The sequence below is a fragment of the Lissotriton helveticus genome, chromosome 4_1 (genome assembly GCF_964261635.1).
Source record: "Lissotriton helveticus chromosome 4_1, aLisHel1.1, whole genome shotgun sequence".
Taxonomy (NCBI): Eukaryota; Metazoa; Chordata; class Amphibia; order Caudata; family Salamandridae; genus Lissotriton; species Lissotriton helveticus.
This window is the reverse complement of record NC_136063.1, coordinates 1,833,389,224-1,833,414,599: the sequence shown is the minus strand read 5'-3', so window position 1 is coordinate 1,833,414,599 and position 25,376 is coordinate 1,833,389,224. Positions and strand designations below refer to the sequence as shown.

The window sequence follows — 25,376 nt, the reverse complement described above, 5'->3', positions numbered from 1 at the left end:
TATATGCCAGACTTAAGAAGCGAAGGGGCACCAGTACAAACGAAATTCCCGGCTCTGTTGCGTATAATGTGGGACAACCCCAGTTATAATATGCTGGAACCCCAAGACGTAGAATCACTTTTAGAACAAATGAAAGCAAAAAAGAACCCATGATGGGAAGTGGTAAGAGCCAGCCTCTTTCTTTTTACATTTAAAACCTCACAACGGCAGAACCTCATAGAGGGTATTTAACTTGCCTGATGAATGTAGGGAGGGTTCTCCAGGGTGGGGATAGGATTAAGGTTTTTTTTTTAGCACTTCTTTAATAAGTTTCTTTTCGGTGGGAAGCATTGGGGAAAAAAGAAAAAAATATATTGTCCAGTTCATAGGAATTTAGCAAGTCAGATCAAGGTAAAATGTCGATTTGTAACCTAATATACTAGGCGATTTAAAAATCATGTCATGGAACGTTAATGGACTGAGAACAAGGAAAAGGCGCCAACATTTTTTTGAATATCTCAAGCTTGTAAGGAGTGATAAAATTATATTACAAGAAACCCACCTTCTTAAGGAAGAGTGGCAGAAAAGTACAAAATACAAAAAGTGGATTGGAAATAGTGTCTGCACAAATCAGTCGTGCAACTTTAAAGGAGTTGCAATCATTATTAAAAACTACCCGAACATAACTTTAACAGATAGCTGTGTAGATTCAAAAGGCAGGTGGGCCGTAGCTAAAGTCAAGTTAGGTAATATCTTGTTAGCGGTAGTAGGGTATTATGGCCCTAATACGGATAACCCGCACCTTTACAATTCCTATATGCACGATTAATAATAATTACCACCCCGATTATAATAGGCGGGGACTTTAATATACTATTAAACACCACAAGGAATAGATACCCTCCAAATAGAGCTTCAAACCTACCTAAAATGAGAGAGGGGTGAACAGATTAAGAGAAGACCTGGGGCTGGTTGATATTTGGGAAACTAAAGGAGACTCAAATAAAAAATTCACCCATAGGAATCACAAATATGGTCACGCCTCAAGAATCAATATCTTTTTGGTTGATAAACTTTTTTAGTAAACTAGTTAAAAAGATCGTACACCTCCCCGCTCATCTGTCAGATCATTCGCTAGTTCAATTGGAGGCTCAACTTAATCAAACACAGGGTGAGAAAAGATGGACACTAGATCGCACCCTCCTACTAGACCCAGAAATAGTAGGAAAAATTAAAATCTCATCCGTGAATTGCTATAAGGAGAACAAAAAGGGGGGAACTCCACATAACCTAAACTGGGATGCATATAAAGCAGTACTCAGAGGGGTCCTAATTAGCTTAGCAGCAAGTAGCAATAAAGGAAGAACACAAAGAGTTTCCCAGTTAGAAACTGAAATATTAAAGAGACAGGAGAAGTTAGATTCAAACATTTTGGAGGTAGAAAAAAGGAAGATTAAGGGGAAATTATTAGAAAAGAAGAATTATTTAGCACTCTTTTTGGAGGAAAGAGTAAGGAAAAGGTGTCAAGCCGGTTGCTTTTCACATGAGTATGGAGAAAACTGTGGAAAACTCCTCTATTGGAGGCTTAAGACCGACTCCAATAGGAATAAAATTATGGCTATAAAAAAAAGGAGTCAATGGAAGTAGAGTAGAGGATGCGTTCGTAAGTTTTTTCCAGGAACTATATGACGAAGACTTAGTGCCTTCACTTTCAGCTACAAGTTCTTATTCGAACGATTTACATCTGCCTAAATTAGATAAAGACTTATGCGAATTACGAAACGCGGCTATTACAACTGAGGAGGTTGCGGAGGTGATAAAGAAACTAAAAAGAGGAAAAGCTGCCAGGCCAGATGCCATTCCAAATGAATTCTATTTAGCCTTAAAAAACTCTTTGGCCCCTGAACTGGATGCTCTGTTTAATATCATTTATTTGGAGGGTGCATTACCCCCACAACATGGAATGAGGCGACCATTAGTTTAATTTTAAAGCCAGGTAAAGACCCTCTGAATTGCGAATCATACAGGCCGATATCACTCCTTAATACTGATTACAAAATATTTACTCAAATTTTGGCAAGAAGACTTGGCTCATTATCAAATAACCTTATCCACGACAATCAGAAGAGCTTTTAGAGCGGAAGACAATTGGACGACATTACTCACCATTGGTGCTTTTTCATTGGTCCTTTTGACAAGAAGTTATCCTTTAGTATGGTCTAGGGAATAACTTTTTAAGAGCCATCATGAACATCTATTCACGTCCCATGGCAAAAATACTTATTAACGGGAGGCTGTCAAAAAAAATGTTTTGATCAAAAGAGGCACCAGGCAGGGATGTCCACTCTCCCCCCACCTTTTTAACTTATATATAGAACCTTTGGCAGAGAAGATAAGGAAATCCCATGATATTACTCCATTTACTTTTAATGGATGGAACTCGAAAGTTGCGTTATACGCAGTCGATTTAATGATATATACAAGCAACCTTAACGACTCTATTAATAGTACAACAGACATATTATCTGACTTCCGAAGTATATTTGGGTATCAAATTAATCACCAGAAGACCGAGGAGTTACATTGGAATATCACGACACCAGTTTTAAAAGCAAATAGCAAAATTAAATACCTGGGCATAGAAATGTTAGAAAACATTGATGAAATAGCTCAAGCGAATCTGGTGACAAAAGTTAAGGAGATGAGGAAGTTACTAAAGGCATGTAACTGTTTATCCCTCACTTTTATAGGGAGAGCTAACCTTATTAAAATGTCTATTTTGCCAAAATTAAGTTTCTCTTTAATGCCATCCCCTTGGAGTTTAAATCACAGACATTAAGAAAGATTCAGAGCGAAATAAACACCTTCATCTGGGCTTCCAAAGGTGTCAGGATAGCATGGAAAAAGTTATGCCAAAAGAAAAACCGAGGGGTGATAGTTAGCCCGGACCTTATGACATATTTAAAACCTTTAACTTTAAAAATATTAGGATACTTTTTAAATCGCAAACCGCCTATATCTCCTATTGGAAAGCTGTAACCAACACTGATTTTTGTCTTTATAAGTTTGGCCACCCTAAATACTTTAAAAAAAAAATCAAATTAAAGGTCCTAAAGTCAGCATACAAAGTACGGTATGAAATAAGGAAATCATGGAAACTTCTGTACTACGGTGAGCAGGCTCCAATTTGGAACTCCCCGGGCACTCCAGAATGCATGAAAGACTCCCTCGCAGATTCCTTAAAAAAAGCTGGGATACTGAGATGGGGGAGCTAATAGAACATGGTAACCTAATAAGCTGGGCAACATTATTGGAGAGGAGCAACGCAACTATTTCAAGGTTTAAATATTATCAGCTGGCAAGTTGGTGTAAAGAACAAGAGAAAATCCCAGTCAATATGGAAGGAATAGAGGAGGAAGCTCTAAAAGACCCAGCTCCAAAAGAAGTCTCCAAATGGTACTGGTACTTGACCGAAAGGAATGAAGCAGACTTTAACACTCCAGACGATAATTGGAAGAAGATCTTCCCGGCTCAAGACTTGCAATGGCAAGTATCTTGCACTTTTGTATGGTTTACTACTGTTTCTGCACCACTCAGGAGAAATCATCTCTTTACCCTACACAGATCTTATTGGACGCCAGAGAGGCTATCCAAAATAAATAATAAGGTGACAAGGAAATGCCCCAAGTGCAGTGAAATAAAGGCAAATGATATCCACATGTTTCATCAATGTGCACACCTTGACATCTATTGGAAGGAGATTGGTAAGATAACTGATAAAGCACTAAACGCTAATATGAAGGTAAGCTCTTTTAATGTTATCTTTGGTATCTTAGAGGATAATGATCATGATGTTGTTCTAAATAAGAATAAAAAATGCCTCTTATTCACCCTGATGTTATTAGCCAGACGTGAAATATATGGAAATTGGATTCTCCCATCTCCTCCTAAGATAGATGACTGGCTTTTCCAAGTCAATAAGTTCAGGAGCTTAGATACACTCAGAGGGGTAACTAAACGTACGAGATATTGGGACTTGTGGGACAAAAATATGGCATAGGATAGGAAGGGCTGTCAAATGATTTTACTAATTTGTGATTATGTGACTCCAAAAGAATCCATCAGAGTGGCCTCGAGATGTTGGGTTATAAAGAATTCTAAAGAAATTGCTGGCAGTTATAGACATGGTCTTGCCTCTTCTACCTTGGGCGGTTCACTTTTGCAAGAGAGACCTGGCTTGCTAAAAACTATAAGATCGCACAAATGAGGAAAAAAAAGAAGAAAAAAAAAGAATTTAGCTGCCTGTTAGAAGCTGGCATTCTTTTTAGTGACTATACGATTTCAGCCTCCATTTGATGGCTGAATCAGATACTGCCACCTCTGACTTTCTTCAAACCATGTCCTCCTTAGGTGTCCCTCAGCTGATTGTCGGCCCTACCCACTTGGCAGGTCATACGTTAGACTGTATCTTTTCTAACAATTCTTCCTTGTCCATCACAGATACTTTTCCTCTAACCTGGTCCGATCACATGCCATCCTGTTTCATATGACTGCCAGGGTACTACATCTTCCTACTAGATCTATTCCCCACACCGTCCCCGCCTGGAACTGGCGCAAAGTTGACTGGGAAAATGTTGCCAGATTGCTATCAAACTCTCAACCTACCCTCTCTGATGATCTGAATTCTGCCGTTACTCAGTACACAAGTTGGATGAACTTGGTCATCAGAAAACTTGAGAGCTCTTCTATAGAGCTGCAGAAGGGAAGAGAAAAAATGGTGACAAGAATTCAACGATGTGGAAAGTACAAAAAGTGTCTCAGTACCTACAAAACCTGAAATTTTATAGTAAGGTATGCTTATTTTACCAATTCTAAGCAGGAGAAATTTCTACTAGGGAACTTTTTCAAATGGTCATCAAGCTTACTACCTACTCGACCAGGCACTCTACTAACACTACACATTCTTTTTGCAACTCTTTGGCCATTTTGTTTGTTTAGAAAGTTGCAAATAGCTGTTGTACCTTTCCTAAGTCAGTCACTCCCTCTTATTGCAGCTGCATCTCCTTCAGCCCGACCTTGGTTGAGCCCACCTTTAATTATTTTACTCCTCTCTCTACCGAGACAATCATAAGGCTGATCAAAGCCACCAGGTCAGGCTTCCCAGATGACCCATGTCCTCTCAGTGCTGTCACTGTCATTGCTGAAACAATCTCTCACACACTGACTAGTATTTTTCAGCAAATGTTTCAGTCTGGCTCTTTCCAATTAGTTGGAAAAAAGCGTCAGCACTTTCTCTTTTAAAGAAACCCTTGTTGGATCATTTAGGTCCAAATAGCTATCACCCCATATTGTGCCTCCCCTTGCCTGCTAAGGTAATTGAGGAAATAATGAATATCCAACTTGCTGAGTTCCTCTCAGACTACAATTTGCTGGATTCCACACAGTTTGGCTTCTGTTCTGTCCGTAGCACAGCAACGGCATTAATCAAGTCCACAGAGGAAATCAGGGAATCCCTTGACCTGGGGGCAGAGCTGCCCTGATCTTATTGGACCCGTCAGCGGCATTTGATACTGTTAACCATGGCAGACTATTAGCTCATCTAGCAAATATTGGTATCACTGGCATGTTATGTTATGTTATGTTATATTTAATTTCTAGAGCGCACAGCTAAGTCAATGCTGTCACTTCCAAGGCCTTTGACATCCTTAGGGTTATAAAGAAAATACACCCTATTATCCCTTTTCAACTCCAGAAATTGATAGTGACTTCCTGTCTACGGTCGATTATTGTAATGGTCTGTATCTAACCGCACATCAGCATGTGCTTAATAGGCTATAGACCCTGCAGAATGCAGCTACTGTGCTTCTTCTCAAACTTCCCAATCACCAATCTGTATCAAACCTATGAAGAAGCTGCATTGGCTGCCCATCGGCAGAGAGTTACTTTCAAGGCCTTATACATTGTTTATAAAGCTCGACATGGCCAAGGGCCCTTGTTCCTCAGAAATAGTTTTAACTGGTACTTTCCCAATAGACCTTTGAGATCCTTTGCTGCCAAAGCTGATCTTTAGATAGACCCTTAACACCTGGCTATTCAACTTTTTATAATGAGTCTCAGTCCTTTCCTGATCCTTTGCCACAATGTTGTCAGTGCCAAGACACCCTCCGGTATTCGAGTGCTTAATAAAACTACTTAACATAACATGATCCAAGGGAAAAGGCCCTGCACACTCTAAATACAAAGCCAGTTATCTGTTGTGTTTTCAAATTACAATAATAGTTTTTGGGTTATCGGGAGGTACAAATAACTACAAAAGAATCACAACAATAAACAAAAACCATATCAATTACATTCTGAATCATTTACTGATATTGTCCGTGTTCTTAGGTATCCTGCATCAAATTTAACATGTTAATATACATCAGTTGATATTGTCCGTGTTTAAGGCACCATACATCCACTTTAACATGTTAATGCACATCATCTGATATATTCAGAGCTCCAATAAGTGGGTCAATTGACATTATGTTCGAGGCATGTGGGCTGCTGACATTCATATCTGTGCATAGATCGCCACCTAGTGTTGGGTCCGGATGATTGCACATTGTTGTCCTGGAAGAGTCTTCGAAGTATCACGAGATAGGTGGCTCCTCCCTCGGACTACAGTGCGCATGGGCATCCTCTCCATCCCCAGATTGTTTTTCTCCGCCATTGGGTTCGGATTTACTTTCCTACTCTCCAGGTTCGGAATCAAGAAAACTTCTCAAAAGGCCTTCGGATCCGTCTGTATTATTCAGCGCTCGGTGCCGATACGCTTTTTACAACTCGGTTGCACTCTAGTCTTCGAATCGGGCCGTGAGGCCTTCTCGACGCCACGTGGACCGACCGTCGATGGAACGCAGTCCGTTCAAGTACTGCCCTCAGTGCAACTCGAAGTTTCCGCACACAGACAAGCATCCAGTGTGCAACAAATGCCTATCTCCAGATCACAATGAAGATAGTCGCCTAGCCTGTTCCCAGTTCCGATCAAAAAAGACAATTCGGAATCAACGGGCGAGGCAAGAAATGTGACGGGCGGCGCCAGAGCCCAATAACATCTTCGGGGAAGAAGAAGATCTAGCGAGCGACGACGACTCAGATCGAGACGACGGACAATACTCGGAGCCCGGCTCCGAATATTACCCCGAAGAGGGAGAACTGATAGTCGATCTCGAGGACTATGATCAGGACATCGTAGCAGTTGAAGACGACTCCGAGGCGAGGGGCGAACCGTGAGTACACCGCCCCATATAGACACTACACCTCTATCAGAGACTCAGGTTGAGGCATTGCCAGCGGGCCAAGACCAACAACCTCGTTCTACAGCCCCGCCATCACGCCCGGCTAAGAACATATCGAGAGAGCCCTCTGAGACACGTCACACAACTTCGGTTCCATCGAAACCGAAACTTGTCGACAAAACTGTCTTCGGACCGAATTACGTCGACCCGAAGGTATCGAAGCGAAAGGGCGTCGACCCAAAGGCCACAGTACTACTGCAACCTTCAAAACCGAAGACCGTCGAGTCGACATCCAAGACAAAAGCAGTCGAGTCGAGCTCCAAGTCGAAGGCCGTCGAGTCCATCTCGAAGCCAAAACACGTCGATTCGACACAAAAACAAAAGCACGTCGAATCGACCCCCAAAAAGCACAACCCCCAAAAAGCACGTCAAATCGAGCAAATCAGCCTCAGGTATCGACAAGGGGAAGAAACCAATCGACGACAGAACACGGACTACGCCCAAAACTGCCGTCGAACCGAAAATGAAACCGAAGGTGGACGACAATAAATCAGTCGAGCCAAAGCCCATCGACACGAAGAAGGGCCTCGACCCGATACAGCAGGCTCAAAAACAATATAAAGAGACTGTCGAACCGACAAACCCGCTCGGTCCGAAAAAAGTTGTGAAGCCAGCAAGGGACGTTCAACAAACAAAACCTGTTGGAAAAACAACCGAAAGCGATACAACCACCAAAAGCGGTCGAGGCACCAAAAACCGTCGACCCAAAGAAACAAAAACCAGAAATTGTAACACCAAAACCAAGGACTGTGGAAGAGGAGCTTCTTCTCCCAGATCCCTCCACAGACAACCAGTCAAAAAATCTACATTGATCCAAACACTGGTAAAGTGACTGTCTACACTAAAAAGAAAAAGCCTCTACCAACTGAAGACCTTCCCAGGATCCCCCTAAAGAAAAAGAGAGACTGTGCTACCTCTCCTATACTCTTTGAACCTATCACTCCTGCTATGCCTACCACTCCTTATACCCCAACCTCACCAACACGCCCTGACTACAACCCTGATGAGGATCAGGACGCAGATGTAGGGTTTGGTTATCCACAAAACCCACATACAGAGCCAGATACACAGCCATGGGATGGAGGAGGGTAACCAGACAATGAAGGGAGTCTGCCTATTACAGACCCTGCAGTATACCCTACTAAGCCATCACCCACAGAGGATACAGTTGCATTTAATTCTCTGTTAGATAGAGCAGCAACCTAATGTAATGTAAAAAATATTTCTAAAGCGCAACTAACACCTGGCGGTTTCTTGGCGCTCGAGCAAAGGGGGAAGACAGTCCGCAGGGCAGAAAGGCGTTAGTAATAAGCATTACAAAACAAATGAGTTTTAAGAAGGGACCTAAAACGGGTATAGGGGAAAGCAGATCTTATACCTAGGGGGAGTGAATTCCAAAAGGAAGGGGCAAGAAATGAGAATCTCAGTCGTCCGTGTTTCTTACGTTTGAAAACCGGGACCTTAAGTAGGGCCAGGTGGGAGGAGCAGAGATTACGGAAAGGGACATAAGGGTGTAGTAGTGAGGAAATAAAGGACGGACCCGTTCCGGCGAGGGACTTAAAAATAGTACAACCTAATTTGAATTTACAGCGCTCTGACACGGGAAGCCAGTGAAGGGATTTTAACAAAGGACTAACATGTTGGTGCCTGGGACCTAGCACAATGTAGAGATGCACTCTGATGCTATTGAGGAAGACTTCCTCTTTGATACACTCACAACATCTGAAAGACACATTAGAACTCTCCCAATGCTGAAAGGGGTGTTAAAACACGCAGGTGACATTTTTAAGGACACTGCTAGAGCCCGGGTCATAAACCCTAAAATTGAAAAAAAATACAGAGCTGCACCTATAGATCCTACATACATCAAAGGACAGCTACCCCTAGATTCCTTAGTGGTTTCAAACGTACGTAAGCGTGCACACTCACAGACTACTGGTGAGGCTGCACCTCCAGACAAGGAATCCAAAATATTTGAGGCATCAGGCAGCAAACTCCTGGGGAATAGCCAATACCCAGGCCTTGCTAGCCAGATATGATAGGGCGCACTACGACAGTTTGGAAGAAATTATCCAACACTTACCTGATCCCTACAAACAACAACTTGGACTGGGATGGTGCAGTGAGCTAAAAAACGGTGATGGATCAAGCCCTGATCTTTTGACTGGGTAGGAGTGTTCTGCTTAATTCAGATACTCTGTCCATCACCACCCCCCTTTTTGAACCCTACAAACAACAAGCAGATGAACTTATACAAGAGGGAAAGCTCATCACCAATGCATCCATTAAGTGTGCACTAGACGCAGCAGACACAGCTGCCTGATCCATCAATACCGGCGTGCTCATAAGGCGACAAGCATGGCTTCGTATATCAGGCTTTAAGAATGAGGTCCAATCTACAATTCTTAATCAGCCAATCAACCCAGACTTTTTATTTGGTCCAGCAGTTGATTCAATTCTGGACAAAATGAAAAAGGATGCAGAAACTGCAAAATCAATGGGAGTATGCTGCAAAAGGGGGCCATAGAACCAGTCCCACTGCAACATCAGGGAACAGGAGTATACTCCCTATACTTCCTAATTCCAAAGAAGGACGGGTCTCTCAGACCAATATTGGACCTCAGGCCCCTCCACCTTTACATTCTGTCAGAGCATTTTCATATGCTCTCTCCAGAAAGTCTTACCGTTGCTTCTCCAGGGAGACTTCCTAGCAACTCTAGACCTCAAAGACGCATACTTTCATATTCCAATACACCCTGCTCACAGAAAGTACTTGAGGTTCACCATTCAGGGGCAACACTACCAATTCAAGGTCCTGCCATTTGGGGTGACAACAGCTCCAAGAGTGTTCACCAAATGTCTAGCTACAGTAGCAGCACATCTCAGGAGGCAACACATACATTTGTACCCTTATCTGTACGACTGGCTAATACACGCGCCAACAGCCCAGCAATGTGCCGACAACATGTCAAAAACCATACACCTACTGCACAGTTTAGGATTCTCACTAAACTACCCAAAGTCACACCTACAACCCTCCCACGTCCAACAGTACCTGGGAGCGACAATAGATACACTGTCAGCAAAAGTATATCCCAACACAGCACGAGTCCAGGGAATGCAGACGCTGATACAAAAATTCATACCCCCAACACTCACAACCAGCTCGAGTGTTTATGCAGCTAATAGGCATGATGGCCTCGTGCATATTCATAGTACCTCACGCCAGACTACATATGCGTCCGCTACAAGAATGCCTAGCGAGGCAGTGGAACCAGGCTCACGGGCAATTAAAAGACCTAGTGTTGGTGACCAGTCGGGCATACAACTCTCTGCATTGGTGGAATCCACAAAACCTTTGCAAAGGTCGACTGTTCCAAGAGCCTGTCCCACAAATAGTGTTAACAGCGGACGCATCCCTACTAGGATGGGGAGCCCATGTCCTACACTATACAGGGACTCTGGACTGTACAGCAAAAGAAAATGCATATCAACCTGCTGGAGTTGCTGGCCATCTTTCTAGCCCTAAAAGCTTTCGCGACACACTTACGCAACAAAGCTGTGTTGATCCGGACGGACAACATGACAGCTATGTATTACATTAAAAAACAGGGGGGAACACACTCGCCACAGCTGTCGCACCTAGCTCAAGCAATGTGGAAATGGGCCATTCAGAGGAACATTTTTCTCATGGCAGAACACCTCCCAGGCAAGGACAACCAAGTGGCCGACCTCCTAAGCAGGCACAGCCAACAGATGCACGAATGGGAAATTCACCCCAAAGTGCTCCAACCATTCTTCCGGAAGTGGGGACACCCGGAAATAGATCTGTTTGCCAGAAGCGAAAATGCAAAATCCTAGTACTTTGCCGCCAGGTTCCCACATCCGCAGTCGCAAGGCAATGCGATATGGATGAACTGGTCAGGCAAATTTGCGTACGCTTTTCCCCCAGCTCCACTAATACCGCTGGTGGCACGCAAAATGCGCCAAAATTCGCTGATGCTAATCCTAGTTGCTCCCACGTGGGCGAGGCAACCATGGTACACAACGTTCCTAGAACTGTCAGTGGTGCCTCATCAAAGACTGCGACTAACACCCAGTCTTCTAACGCAGAACCATGGCGAAATCCAACACCCAGATCCCCAACAGCTGAACCTAGCGATCTGGCTCCTGAAATCCTAGAATTTGGATACCTCAACTTGCCTCCAGACTGCATGAATATTATCAAAGAGGCAAGAAAACCCACTACCAGAGCATGCTATGCAGCAAAGTGGAAACGTTTCGTCATTTACTTTAATAACAATGACATTAACCCTCTTGATGCTTCCACTCAAAACATCATTTGCTACCTATTGCACCTTCAACGGTGCAATTTAGCTTTTTCTTCCATCAGAATACACCTAGCTGCGTTAGCAGCATATCTGCAGAACAGGCAACACCTTTCTATATTCAGGGTGCCAGCAATTAAAGCATTTATGGAATTCCTCCAAGACACCCACCTTCACCAGTCTGGAATCTAAACGTTGTTTTAACCAGACTAATGGGACCACCTTTTGAGCCACTGCACTCATGCGAACTACAATTTCTTACTTGGAAAGTGGCTTTCCTTATTGCCATTACTTCGCTTCGAAGAGTTAGTGAGCTGCAAGCCCTAACTATTCAAGAGCCATTCATTCAAGTACATGCAAATAGAGTAGTTCTTAGAACAAACCCGAAGTTCAAGCCAAAGGTGGTATCCCATTTCCATATAAATCATACTATAGAACCGCCAGTGATCTTTCAGAACCCACAAACAGTAGCTGATAGGGCCTTGCATACCCTTGATGTCAAAAGAGCTCGGCTATATTACATAGACAGAACTAAAACATTTCGCAAGACAAAACAATTGTTTGTTGCCTTCTCACCACAACACAAGGGTAACCCTATTTCAAAATCAGGTATAGCCAGATGGATAGTTAAGTGCATACAAATATGTTATTTGAAGGCAAAACGCACCTTAACAGTCCCCCCTAGAGCGCATTCCACACGTAAGCTAGGGGCATCCATGGCTTTCCTGGGAAATATTCCTTTACACGAAATTTGCAGAGCAGCCACATGGTCAACCACACATACATTTACAAAACACTATTGTGTAGATGTACATTCAAAACAGCAAGCTGCTGTAGGACAGGCTGTTCTCAAAACTCTTTTCCAGACTGCTGCAGCTGACACAGGTAGCCACCGCTAGGGGGGATACTGCTATACATTCTATGCACAGATATGAATTCAGCAGCCCACATGCCTCGAACGGAATATGCTACTTACCAGTATGCATCTGTTCTTGGCATGTAGGGCTGCTGACATTCATATCGCCCACCCGCCTCCCCGGTACCTGTCGCAGCTGCAGCATTCACTCTTTGCATGGACATCTCTTACTGTACTATACTCCATCTCTGCCACAATGGCGAAAAACAATCTGGGGATGGAGAGGATGCCCATGCGCACTGTAGTCCGAGGGAGGAGCCACCTATCTCGTGATACTTCGAAGACTCATCCAGGACAACAATGTGCAATCATCCTGACCCAACACTAGGCGGCGATCTATGCACAGATATGAATGTCAGCAGCCCTACATGCCAAGAACAGATGCATACTGGTAAGTAGCATATTCCTTATCTTCAAAGAATGCAAAATAACTTTACAAATAAAGATCTCAAGAACATCCTGCAAATGCCAACACGTGTTATGCGGATATTGTTCTGTGTCTTCAAGGCTGCAGAAAACACAATCCCAAGATATAAAAAAAATTCTTCTTCAAACGAAAAGTTCTTATGTACACAATATAACATATCCAAGTGAGATTTAGCCTGCTGTCAGATTTCCATGCCAGTGATTTTAAATACCAATGATAGAGAGACACATTGATTCTGATAATTACAATCCTTAGGTCTAGATACAAATGAGTACGACCATAATAATATAAATGGCGAGTGTACCTCATTACAAAGATGACCAGAGACTCAGAAAACCATAGTAAAACCATTGGTACAGGGGTGAATGGTACGCATACATTATTTAAGACCGAACCAGGACGGAATCTGCAGTATATAAAACGAGTAAAGGTGACTGTAAAGATGATAGTCCCACTGTAAAACTTACCAAATTATTCTCTTTACAAAATAATTCCATAATCCTCATACCACATCTGTAGATATACAAATCATTCACTACGTAGAAAATTACTTCACAGTCATGGATATTAATCTATAGATTAGAGATAACAAAGAAACCACGAGAAAAATATCACACAGTGCCTTCCTTAGTGACAGTCAAATGAGATTGCATATTAAAAAAGTCCTTTCGTACCGAGAAAAATAATCATTCTTGCGCCGCCATGGTAACCATTCTCTATTACACTCTTGGTGCATGCATCGTTTCCATGTGTTTCCAAAATGGACTGAAATAATAAACATATATGGACGAAATAATCAAAATATATATATATTATATATCACATTTATATATCACCACAGATAATTTAGTTCCCAAAACATCTCTGCATTTGCTGTTCTGAGAATTATCAATCCACTCACTCATGTTACACAGATCTATAACATATTAAGATGCACTACATTACTAGACAAACTAACTTAAATACAAACTAAATACTTACATAAAAACATATCATGCTTTAGATTGCAGCTTTCCAATCTTAATATCACTTGACTCAAACTCATGCACACACAGTCATCACAAATATTACCAAATCTCTTCTCTAGACAATTTCTTCATTTCTGACAGCAATCCACTCTAAACTAAAACAGAGTGCTAACTGACCACACCGCCTTAAAGTAAACATACCTCGACTCAAGCTTCAACCTCCATGCCAGTCAATAGATCATTCAAACTTATGCAACCTGGTTTAATGCTTTATATACCCATTTAAATCAATGTCTGATGTCATTTCCTTTTTTAATTAGTTGATAATTGAATACCAACAGATTTTTTTTAACCTCCAAATAAGATGAAGACCTCGTAATTTCCAATTAGTACTAGGCAAACCACCCCATGTCTTCATGAAAGTGATAGCAGTTGTGGCAGCTTCACTGTGGTGGTCAGGAGTCCATGTATTTTCATAATTGGGTGACTGACTGGCAGGGTATGCCCAGACGTGGGTCCCTTGCGCACTTTGCCACTGGATTCAAGGTAGCCTGGCTGATGAGGGCTGTTAGCCCGAAACCGGTCCCAGGATGCTTGTTTTCGGTCCAGGATAGAGATGGCTGGCCAGTTCGGGCTGGACTGTTCCCATGAGGCACAGGGTCAAGACTGATTTGCATATAGCTGTCTCTGAACTGGGGTGGCGAAGTGAGCTAAAGAACGATGATGGATTCAACCCAGATCTGTGACTCAGGGTGAGTGTCTAAAAAGTTTCAGAGCTGGTTACAAAACTCAGCCAAATTTTGTTATTTTGACCTTAATATACATTTCGATAAAGTTAGCACAGAAGGCATTAAAAAAAACTCACTCACGACATGGCTGCAATTCAAATGGGTCAAATAGTTAAGCACCCTACTCACACTCTAGGCCGTATATTCAACGCCATTTTCACCAACATAAGGGATCTTTCTATAGACACTCGCATCCCTATGTGTTGATCAGACCACCACTTCGTTCCCTTCACACTGAGCATCTTGGGGCAGTTAGAAATTCAACCTTACCCCGCTAGACTGAAATGTTGTTGGTCAAAACTAGATATGCCTTTATGGAAGAAAACAATAGGAGAATCCAAAAAGTGAAGGGGGGATTGAAGACCGATATAAAAAATGGCAGCACTGGCTCACTGATACTCTGGATGCCTTAATCTATATCAAGCCCATAAAGGCAGGTCGGCCGGAAGGCAGTGCTCCTTGGTATTCAGCCATCCTTATAATGCTCACAAAGGAAATCAAAAGAGCAGAAAGAGCATGGAGAAAGTTATATTATAAGCCAAGCAAGGCATAATTCAAAGAATTAATACAAAATATTAGTATGCCTTTAGAGAAGCCAAAATAGTGTACTTTAACACCAAAATAGATAATGCCCCAAATTACAAAAAGTAACTATTCAAGTTGGTCAACATGTTCATGAAGCCTGCTAAGATCCAAAGAGGGCTTACTCCCTCTGATGATCATTGTGACATGGTAGCCATCTTTTTCCTGAGGAAAGTGAACAACATTTTACTAACCCTCCCCTCAAATGTCACTCCGAATATCTCCAGTGCGGACACAGGAATATCCAACCTAACACTAACTACATTTCCTCAAATGAGTATTGACACTCCTAAAGAGACCCTAAAGTCGATTAAATCAGGGTTGCCTCTGGGCCCAGACATTTTAATGAAAGGGGGATCCTTCATTCTATAAGAACTGACAGACTTCCTTAATCATTCACCAAACAATGGCATGGTACCTCGGACATGAAAACATGCGGTGGTGAAACCCCTTCTATAAAAAACACAGCTGACCAACTATTGATAGAAAGTTACCGCCCTATCTCGCTCCTCCCAGGGGTTAATAAGATCCTGTAAAAACATGTCAACAAACATCTTTCCACCTTCTTGGAAACACATGACACCCTGAACCCTAGACAAACAGGGTTCAGACCTGGTAGTGGTACCGAGACTTCCCTCTTAGCTGCAACAGAAGTTCTGAGGGTTTTTCTCAATCAGGGCGGTTCAGCAGCAATGATCTTAGTTGAACTAAGTGCAGCCTTCTACACTTTGTCACATCTGGTCCTATTCCACAGATCAAAGCAGGCTAGAATAGGCGGTATTGCCCTTAAATGGCTATCTAACTTTATGGACCTGAGAAGTTTCCAAGTTCAAGAAGATTCCTCAAGCTCCTCAACCTATGCTTTAAAATGCAGAGTGCCCCAGGGATCATCGTTAAGTCCAACTTTTTTAACCTCTATGTGCGTCCCCCGTCAGATATAGTACTGAGCCATGGGTTTGCACTAGTCTCCTATGTAGAAGACACACAACTTGCCATCTCATTGTCTGCCAACGACAAGTATACCTCTTTCCAAATAAATGCATTCTTTAATCACGTCATCAATTGGATGTCGGACAGCTGTTTAAAATTGAACGTAGAGAAAACGGAGTTTCTCGTTGTAGGACACAGGCCCTCCCTGTGGAATGAGCTCACCTGGTCAGTCAACTTAGGGCCCCTCCTTTCCCCTGCACCGGCAGTCAAGAACCTAAGGTTTTGGATAGACGAAAGACTATCCATGGAAATCCTGGTCAAGAAGTAGCGGCCTGCTGCTTTGCACTTCGTACCTTAAGAAAAATACTGAGGTGGTTCGTTGCACCTGCAGGTAGAGTGGTAGTGCAGGCCTTAATAAATTCATGCTTGGATTTGGGAATTCCATGTGGAAGTCCCAAATATGTAACCAACCATCTGAGAGTGGTACAGAATTCAGCCATGCGTATACTTCTTAATATTCCTAAACGAAGATCTGCTGTTTCCGCTCTGGCAGCACATTGGCTGCCAATCCAAAAGAGGATACTATTTTATCCTCGCTTTTTGGTACACTGTGCCATACACAGCAAAGGGCCCCGACTCATCCAACGGCTTGTAACCCTGTATATGCCAAAGCGCAGCTTGCATTCGGAAGGTCAAAAGCTACTCCTTGTCCAAAGGTCAATAAAGCAAAGGGGGAGGGAGAGTTCCTTCGCATTTCTGGCTTCCAAACTTTGGAACACACTCCCTGATGACTTTCGGCTTGAGAATTTGAAAGTCGGCTTCAGGAAGCAACTCAAAACTCATCTATTCTACCATTCACCAGGCATATAACACCTAGAGCAGTGGTCTTCCTGCTCTAGGAGGCCCGTTGGGTAGCCATGCGCTATATAAATCCTAAGAATCGACTTGAATACCATGACTCTTCTCCACTACTTAGACTTTACCGTCAATGACCAAAAGTCTTACCTGACTCCACTTAACTGTCATAGGTGCAGCATTAGACATGATCTGCGTTATTGTTTTTCCTCCTCTTCAGCGGATCATGGATGTCTGGGAGATGATTCATAGTTTCTGACTCGAGTGCATCTCCATGCCCTTCAGCCCTTACGTTTGTTTGCCTCCTAGCCTTGTGCTGGTTTTACAGTCTAGATGGCAGATGAGAGCCCTGCAGTGGTACCCTGCAATGGTAGTGGCATTGTCAAGTGAAGCTCTCGGCGCAGGTGCATAGGATGCAAGTAGGGTCACCCAGACTTGCACTGGTAGATGGAATCCCCCAATCTAGAAGTATAAGGTCTGTGCACCCCTTTTCAAGTGCAGGCTACGGTGGTTACAGACCCCTCCTTGCTGGACTGGAGAGAACGTCTGGTTGACATGACGACTCTGGACCTTTTGTCTACATCCATGCATCATTTTAATCTGTTACAGCTACAGGTGGCTCACCTTTGCATGAAGACATTTCTACCTTATGTATCAGAGTGTACCATTCAGATGCTGCTAGACAACAGTACTGCTGACCATTATATCAACAGACAAGGAGGTTTTGGGTTGTGAACATGATGGGGTTTGACTGTGGCAGTTGGTGCAGCGAAGGGGAATTTTCTGCGTAGTGACCCATCATGCAGGATCTCTCAACTGGAGAGAGAATTCTCTGTTATCTCTCATTGGTTGATCTGATACAGTTTCTGGATCAATGATCTAGAACACCGCCTAGAAATAGACTTTCTAGACCCACAAGGCTAGTTGTATTGCAACCACTCTGCACCTGTTCAGGCTAATTTATTTGTGGTTAAAGTAGAAGACACTGCAGGGTAATCCATCCGCGGAATGGGCCTGATTCCAAAATGGCTGCACTCTTCTTAGCGTAGGGAGAGGAGGCGTTAATCTACTCCAGAGGCACCTTGCTGTTGATGGGGGTCTACTGAGTAGAACTGTCTGCATATAATGCATTTTAATGTGATCGATCAATATCTTCGCGTTCTTTTTTGGACCAGGAAGTTGTGGCAAGATTTCTGTCCAAGTGCAATCTACGCTAAGAGCTGGAACAGATGGTCAGTGAAATGTTTGGAAGACTTGCTTGCAGGGTTTCTTTCCTGATCTAGCTCTCCCATTTTGGGGAGCCACCCATCAACAGTTGTAGTAACTTTAGGCCAGATGTACATCGAATTTATCGCCAAATACTGGTCGCAATTTGCAGGCAGTATTTTTGTGACCAGTGTGGTAATTTGTGAAGCAACCTATGTACGAATAGGATGTTTTGCTAATTACCAATTCGTATTGGGTCGTAATTTGCCTACCTCATGAATATTAATGAGGTAGATTACCAATTGTGACCCACTTAGAAACTCAGCCGTCACAGGGATGGTGGCCTGCTGAGGTCAGGAGACCACCATGCCTGTGATTGCTTTTAATTAAAGCATTTTTTTTCTTGAAATGCAACCTTTTTTTCCTGAAAGGAAAACGGGTTGATTTAATCAAAAAAATTAAGTGTCATTTTTATTTTACACTGCCTACTCTTAAAAAAATATTATTTTTTAACATTCAGATAGAGGAACAGGTTGTTGGTACATTTAAATAAGCATTTTTGAGGTCACCTACGGCCTGATCCTGTGAATCTGCCAGTTGGTGACCTCAAAAGGGTTTTGTACATCTAGCCTTTAATCTTTGTTGGTGGCAGAGTCCGAATTCTTCACTTTGGATACCTTAGTTCTAGTTTCTTGAACATTCTGTAATGGATTGCCTCAGGACACTGCATTAGTTGTTTTCAACTCAGCCACATTTCCAGGAACATCAAAATCCGAAATATACATTTGTGCACCAAATAGTGGTTCCTGTGGGAAGTTATCACCTTATACTCCTATATGTAAATTATTTAGTGCTCTTTGAATCCTGTAAAGGATATGTAGTCAGGTCAATCCCGAATCAAATACCCTAGCAGTAAAGGCTTGTTTAAACATACTGTTAGCGTGCTCTACAACTAGCATTTATTGTCCCAGAGCTGACATAGCATCAATGAAAGCATTACCAGCGGATGCAGGACCATTGCCTGAATGAAAGTTACGAACTGCAACTAGTGCTATCAGACGCCGCAAGTCTTATATGATCGCTCGAGCTTTGGAGTTCTTTGTGTCCAAACCAAAGGAATGTTGCTCATGAATTGACCGCAACCAATATATAGTTAATTTGATTAGCACTCTGGAGTGTCCCGATATGATTGAGGAAAAATAATCCACAGGGTTTATTGGACATAGTCGGGGTGCGGGAGTTATGTACTGGCCTTAGAACAACCAAATATTATATTTGTTGACAAGCATTGCTCCACATATTTTTTTTTAGCATACTTTGGTAAATATGGCCACCAGTATTAATGTTGTAACTTTGCCATGGTAGCACTGATGCCAGCATGAACCAAAGCAATTATGTCATGAGCTTACCTGGATCGCCTAGTAGGAATGTGACTATTTCAGACCCCTAGTATGAAAATCATAGGAACATTATCTTCAGTGAGGGTCTAAGAATACTTAAAGGGAAAATCTTTGGGAGGTTTTTCTCCTTTCAGTGTTTCTTGTATTGCTACTAAAATATCTGCATCCACCTTAGTTTGAGATCGAATTTCGGCAGCTATCTTGAAGATGTATACTGCTCTCTTCTTAGATACATTTGCTGCCCAGTTCTCTTTAACTTGGATTCCTTCACTTTTGTTGGCCATTGTGTGCTGCACATGGCCCAAAGAAAGCTTGTCCAGTAGAACAGCTACTTTTCTGTGTTGATTTCCCCTTTGAGTCAGTGCAAGGGTCAGTGTTATAAATCTGCACTACAGAAATGCACACAGAACGCTGAATCTAGCACAATTAATGTAGGAACGGACAGATCTGCCTTTTGAATAACAAGTCATGGGGCATGTATTTCTGCTATCTGTTCAGTGGAATCACCCAACGTTTGTTAATATGCCTAGTGCCTTGAAGTCACGTTTGTGAAAAATTCCCTTTACTGCAGCACAAGAAGTGGAGTAATTCTATTTAGTGCCAACCACAGGCTGTGTAGAACATGCTATTATACTCATGTATGGGCAAAACATTCTGAGTTTGTGGAATATTTTGTGCATATTGCAAAAACTATTGCGGGTGAAGTAGTATTACAATTTTGCACCAGTAGCATTTAAAGAAGAAATCCATTCCACCCAATTCAGGTGTAGAGCAAATGCATTACGTACGAATACTAAAGTTAGTCGCTGCTTTTGCTGTAGGTATGGTAGAAACTATAATGATTTGTTTCCTCTGTTCCAGAGGACGTTCCTACAGAATAGCAGTCTGTACTGCAAGGATAATTTTCTCAGTAGAGGTAATTAGTTACTCAACAGAGGAATAAAGATATGATCTGTATGCTATGGGAGTTGTATGTCCTTCATATGTGTAACCTAAATTACTAGAAACAACCCTAATTACGAGGTTTTGTTTTTTGTTGCCCTCTATCTGTAAATATTAAGTTTCTAGCATGTTTGATTGCAGTTCACGCAGAATAGCTGTGTTTGCTTCTTTCAATTCTTTGCATAGAATATTGGAGTGATTAATTCATATAATGGCTTTTCCTGTTCCCCATAATGAGGCAACTAATACCTGCCAAAGGTAAGAAATCACATCTGGGCTTGTAACATCAGTAGTGAGTTTGGAGGATGTAAAGTAGCACACTTTTGTAGGACGTCAAGTGCTAATCCCTTACCTCGCTGATGACTCTTATCCTAGAAAAATCATAGTAATATATATAATTTTAGATATAACATTTATTTTATACCAGTAACGGTCTAAACATTTTACTATCCTGTCCACCCTAGCTATGTGTTCAGTTAGCTCATCATCTGTAGAATATATATTTCGAAAATGGAGCTGTGCTGCTTGTGGGTTTGTGAGACCACGGGTGGTGCTCGAGCGCAGTGCTATGCCGAGAACTGAAAAACTTCAAAAGGTCTCCACTTGTCACGTGACAAATGCGTGCAAGCTCTGAAACGCATTGACGTTGTTGGCCTTTTTCACCTAAGCAATAAACACGCAATATCTACACCTTCTTAGACTGCCTTAGGGGTATACGAACAGCCCTGGGCTTTTTGCAGCAAGAATATTGTAACTCTTACAAGAAGAGCGTGATGAGAGAGCGATATATACATCCTATATTTCTTAATTTAACTAGTATTAAGAAGCCGCCATCTGTGCTGATTAGAGTCTTAAAATATCACCACAGATAGAGGGCTTTAGCGGATCCAAGGTTGTAGCCTCTGAGCTACATTATGTTTAGCTGATTTGTGCATTAATCCATTCTACACATCGGTGACTCAGTAGGAGTGATGTATTGCATTGCAGACATTGTCAGGACAGATTAGAAGCAACATATAGCTGATAGGATATGTAAATTGGAGCATGATCTGAAATACCTACTAGTTCAGTGGCTGAGATATTGACTTTACTAGAGAATTACAGAGAGCAGACAGTTTATTAAAGCCTGATTAATATGTGCAAAAGAGAGTAGAAAGTATGATCTTGCTTGCCATGTGCAGATTAAACCTATACTAGGCTTTCATTTCCTAAATTGTATTTATATTTTTATTCAAGCATGTTCATGTATTTTATTTTTGATTACGTAATTGTAAACACTGCAATATAGAATAATGGCATTTAACATGCAACATATTGAAGAATGTCATGATTTAGGCTACAAGGCTTTTACCATATACATTTCCTAAAATGCGGAGAGTCAGTTATTAGGTTACAAAATAACATAAATGATTGCAGGTATATCTCAAATGTTGCTTTCTTTCTGGTTGAGATTACAATTCCAGACAGGGCACAGTAGATGGCTTGAAGGGGGTTATGGTATCCTGCGGAAACTGAAGTGCCATCACAAATCCCCTCATGTCCACTAGTTCTTCTAGAAATCTCTCTCTCAATCATCCTATCATAAAATGATTTAATCTTTTCTGCTTTTGACCATTAACTCCGATCTAGATTTTATTACAGTGTTGAGGATTTTCACTCTGTGTACTAGCAGTTCTATACCAACATTAATATTTAATTATCAAGTAGTTGCTCATTTATTTTTGATGGCTGGCTCTGCGCTACTTTCCCTCAGAAAGGCATTTCACTTTGCTCGCCCTGATGCTTATTTATTGCACAGTGTCAGCTGAATACTAATACCCCAGTCCTACTACAACCGGTTTTTCCTGAAAAATGGAAATATCAGCAAGGTCAAGTTTTGAAAATGGCAGAGGGCAATAAAACGTGACTGTTTTTGCCACTCACTTAAGAGGCAGGAGATCCTTTGGGTTCTGCATGTACCGAATGTATGAGGTTACAACGCATACACTTACAACGCATGCCTTTACAACGCCTTTTTTTAGATCGCAACATCCTTTACAACGCACTCCATTACATCGCATGACACTACATCGCATTTTTAGAAACTACCTTTACAATGCATTCCATTACATCGCATTATACCTTTACAACGCATACCATTACAATGCATACCATTACATTGCATTTAATGTAATTATTGGATAGTATAGCAGGGCTCGACAAATCCGCCCGCTCGCATTTGCGAGGGAGAATGGATGAGGACGAGCTATTTTTAGGTCCTACTCGCCCTTTCTGGCGAGTAGGAAATCAAACTAACTTTTGTCCTCTGTCTTTAAAAACAGAGCAAAAGTGACAAGATAACACGATTTAAAGGCATTTTTATTGCTCACAAAGGAAATGAGCAATAAACATGCCTTTAAATCTTGTTATCTTGTCACTTTTGCTCTGTTTTCAGAGACGGAGGGCAAGTGGGTTGGAGTCAGGTCGAGGGGATTTTCCATGGTACTAGACCTGCAGGACTAGTACCATTTTTCAGATTTGTCGAGCCCTGTATAGGGGTAGAAATTACTATTCTAACTCCAGGTGGTGCAACAGCAGGGTAAGTGTTGGATAGTGTAGGGGTAAACATTACTATTCTAACTCCAGGGCATGCAACAGTAGGCTAAGTGTTGGATAGTGTAGGGGTAAAAATTACTATTCCAACTCCAGGGGGTGCAACAGTAGGGTAAGTTTTGGATAGTGTAGGGGTACTATGCGTTGATATGGTATGCGTTGTAATGGTATGTGTTGTAATGCCTGCGATGTAGTGTCATGCGTTGTAATGCCTGCATTGTAGTGACATGCGTTCACTTATTCGCAAATACAAGAGTAATTTGAAAAGAACACTGCTAGATTGATGGAAATCTAAATATGACTATTTAGTAATCAAATAAAAAGGAATCTAAAATGAAAATTGGAGAAACATTAACCTTAGCTACTTTTTAATCCACAGTTATGAGTTTCTCTCAATGATGTACATTTTTTTATTAAAAAGCAGAATTATTCTATGAACAAAACGAAGATATGATCGTTGCACAACGATTATTTGTGTCAATTCCTCATCTAAATATTTACTTTTCTTTTGTGTCTCCAGATGACTTAAAGAACGAAACGTTTAAGCCGGACCCCCAGCTTTTGGACCATGGACAGTCAAACCCTGAGGATAGTGATATGTACAGCACTAGAAGCTGAGCCATTGTGCTGGACCCTAGCAGTATGAATGGAAAAACCCAATTAATGAAGTGTTAAAGATGGTGTGGATGGAATTATGCAGTGTGTCTACTGAATATGTATATTAAAAAATCATTGAGACCTGTTTCAAAATGTCTGTGATTGCATATTCTTTTTCTGTCTGCTGAAAATGTGTTCTAATAAGATCTAGTTTAACACAAGCAATTTTGATTTATCATTGTAGCATATGATAGCATTTAATATATGATGTTGGTACAATATTTGGTTGTTAAACATATTTAAAGTAGTCCGCATGAGGTTTTTCTTACGAATGCTTTTATCCCTCTTATGTTTTCTGTTTGGTAGTATCAGGATAAGTAGAAGGTATTTGTATTCTGTGTTAGAAATGCTTTTAGCATTGCCTTATGTTTATCACTTAAATAGGTGCCTCTCTTTGTATAAAAATGCTATATTTTGAATACACTATTTGCAAAGTAATACAATGGTTTTAAAAACTACAACTCTTGCTGTGGTATCTTTTAATGACTGACGCATTGATAACTTTGACTATGATGAACGACTTTCTCTGAAATGCCTATTTAATATTGCCCTTGATTTATTAGTCTGTTAACACGGCTAGATGCTAGATTTCAAATGCAATGAACCCATTTTGTAGTTAGGAAATTCTAATTGCAAGATTCAGTGATGTCACCAGTCGTTGGACAGCGTAAAATGCTGTTGCTAACTTAGATCCGTTGAGATTCCCATATGCTGCTATATTTTCCAAGCCAGTGATATTTCAGTCTTTGTTAATTTGACTTATTTTTCTTTTCTCTGATTTTTATGCAAACCCTGTTGTAATTTATGGATTCAAAAAAGTACTTGTTATGTCCTCTGTTAGTTTTTGGGATTAAGTGCTATGGGTTTCAACTATGAAAGTATGGAACTTTGGAACTATATAGTTTGTTAGTGCACCATGGGTGTACAAATAAGTTATACACTTCTAAATACTGACATCCATTATGAGTATTTGATGTCCCATTTTATAACAGATTTATGGTGAATAATTGATCCAATCAAGAATAGGTAAAGAATACAGTTCTGCATCATTCCAAATCTGGTACATAAAATGATAGAGCCTGCCGTCAATATGGTTAACTCAACTATGTTGGAGTTTCAAATATATGTGTGGATCTCTCAGGCAGTATATATTTTTAAGTCTTTGAAAAGAAAGTACCTGATAAATTTGAATAAAAGCTGAATAAGACCTCATAGTCTTAAATACTCTACATGAGATCAACCTATGATCTAGACATCATTTGCCACTTTAGCAACCCGATTCTGCCACCCACAGTCCTGTAGAATTTAAACATCTTCACCCATGAACAGCCAGAATACCATCCTGAATATTGGCGACATCAGAGCCCGCATATACTTCAACTTGACATTCCTTCCCTGAGCTAAACCTCAATGGATTGTACTTCAGCCTCTGAATATCGTCAGCGTCAAATTCTATAAGGATAACT

General features: G+C 41.4%; 1 protein-coding gene across 2 annotated transcripts in view; it reads left to right on the top strand.

The window, feature by feature from the left end:
- Nucleotides 1–24,371, top strand: part of APOOL (apolipoprotein O like) — a 246,955-nt gene extending 222,584 nt beyond the window's left edge. For both annotated transcript variants that reach the window (XM_078688480.1, XM_078688481.1), the window contains exon 9: nucleotides 23,774–24,371. In XM_078688480.1, the coding sequence (XP_078544606.1) occupies nucleotides 23,774–23,871 (98 nt within the window). In that variant the 3' untranslated portion in view covers nucleotides 23,872–24,371. The remainder of the gene's footprint in view (nucleotides 1–23,773) is intronic.
- Nucleotides 24,372–25,376: the final 1,005 nt, after the last annotated feature.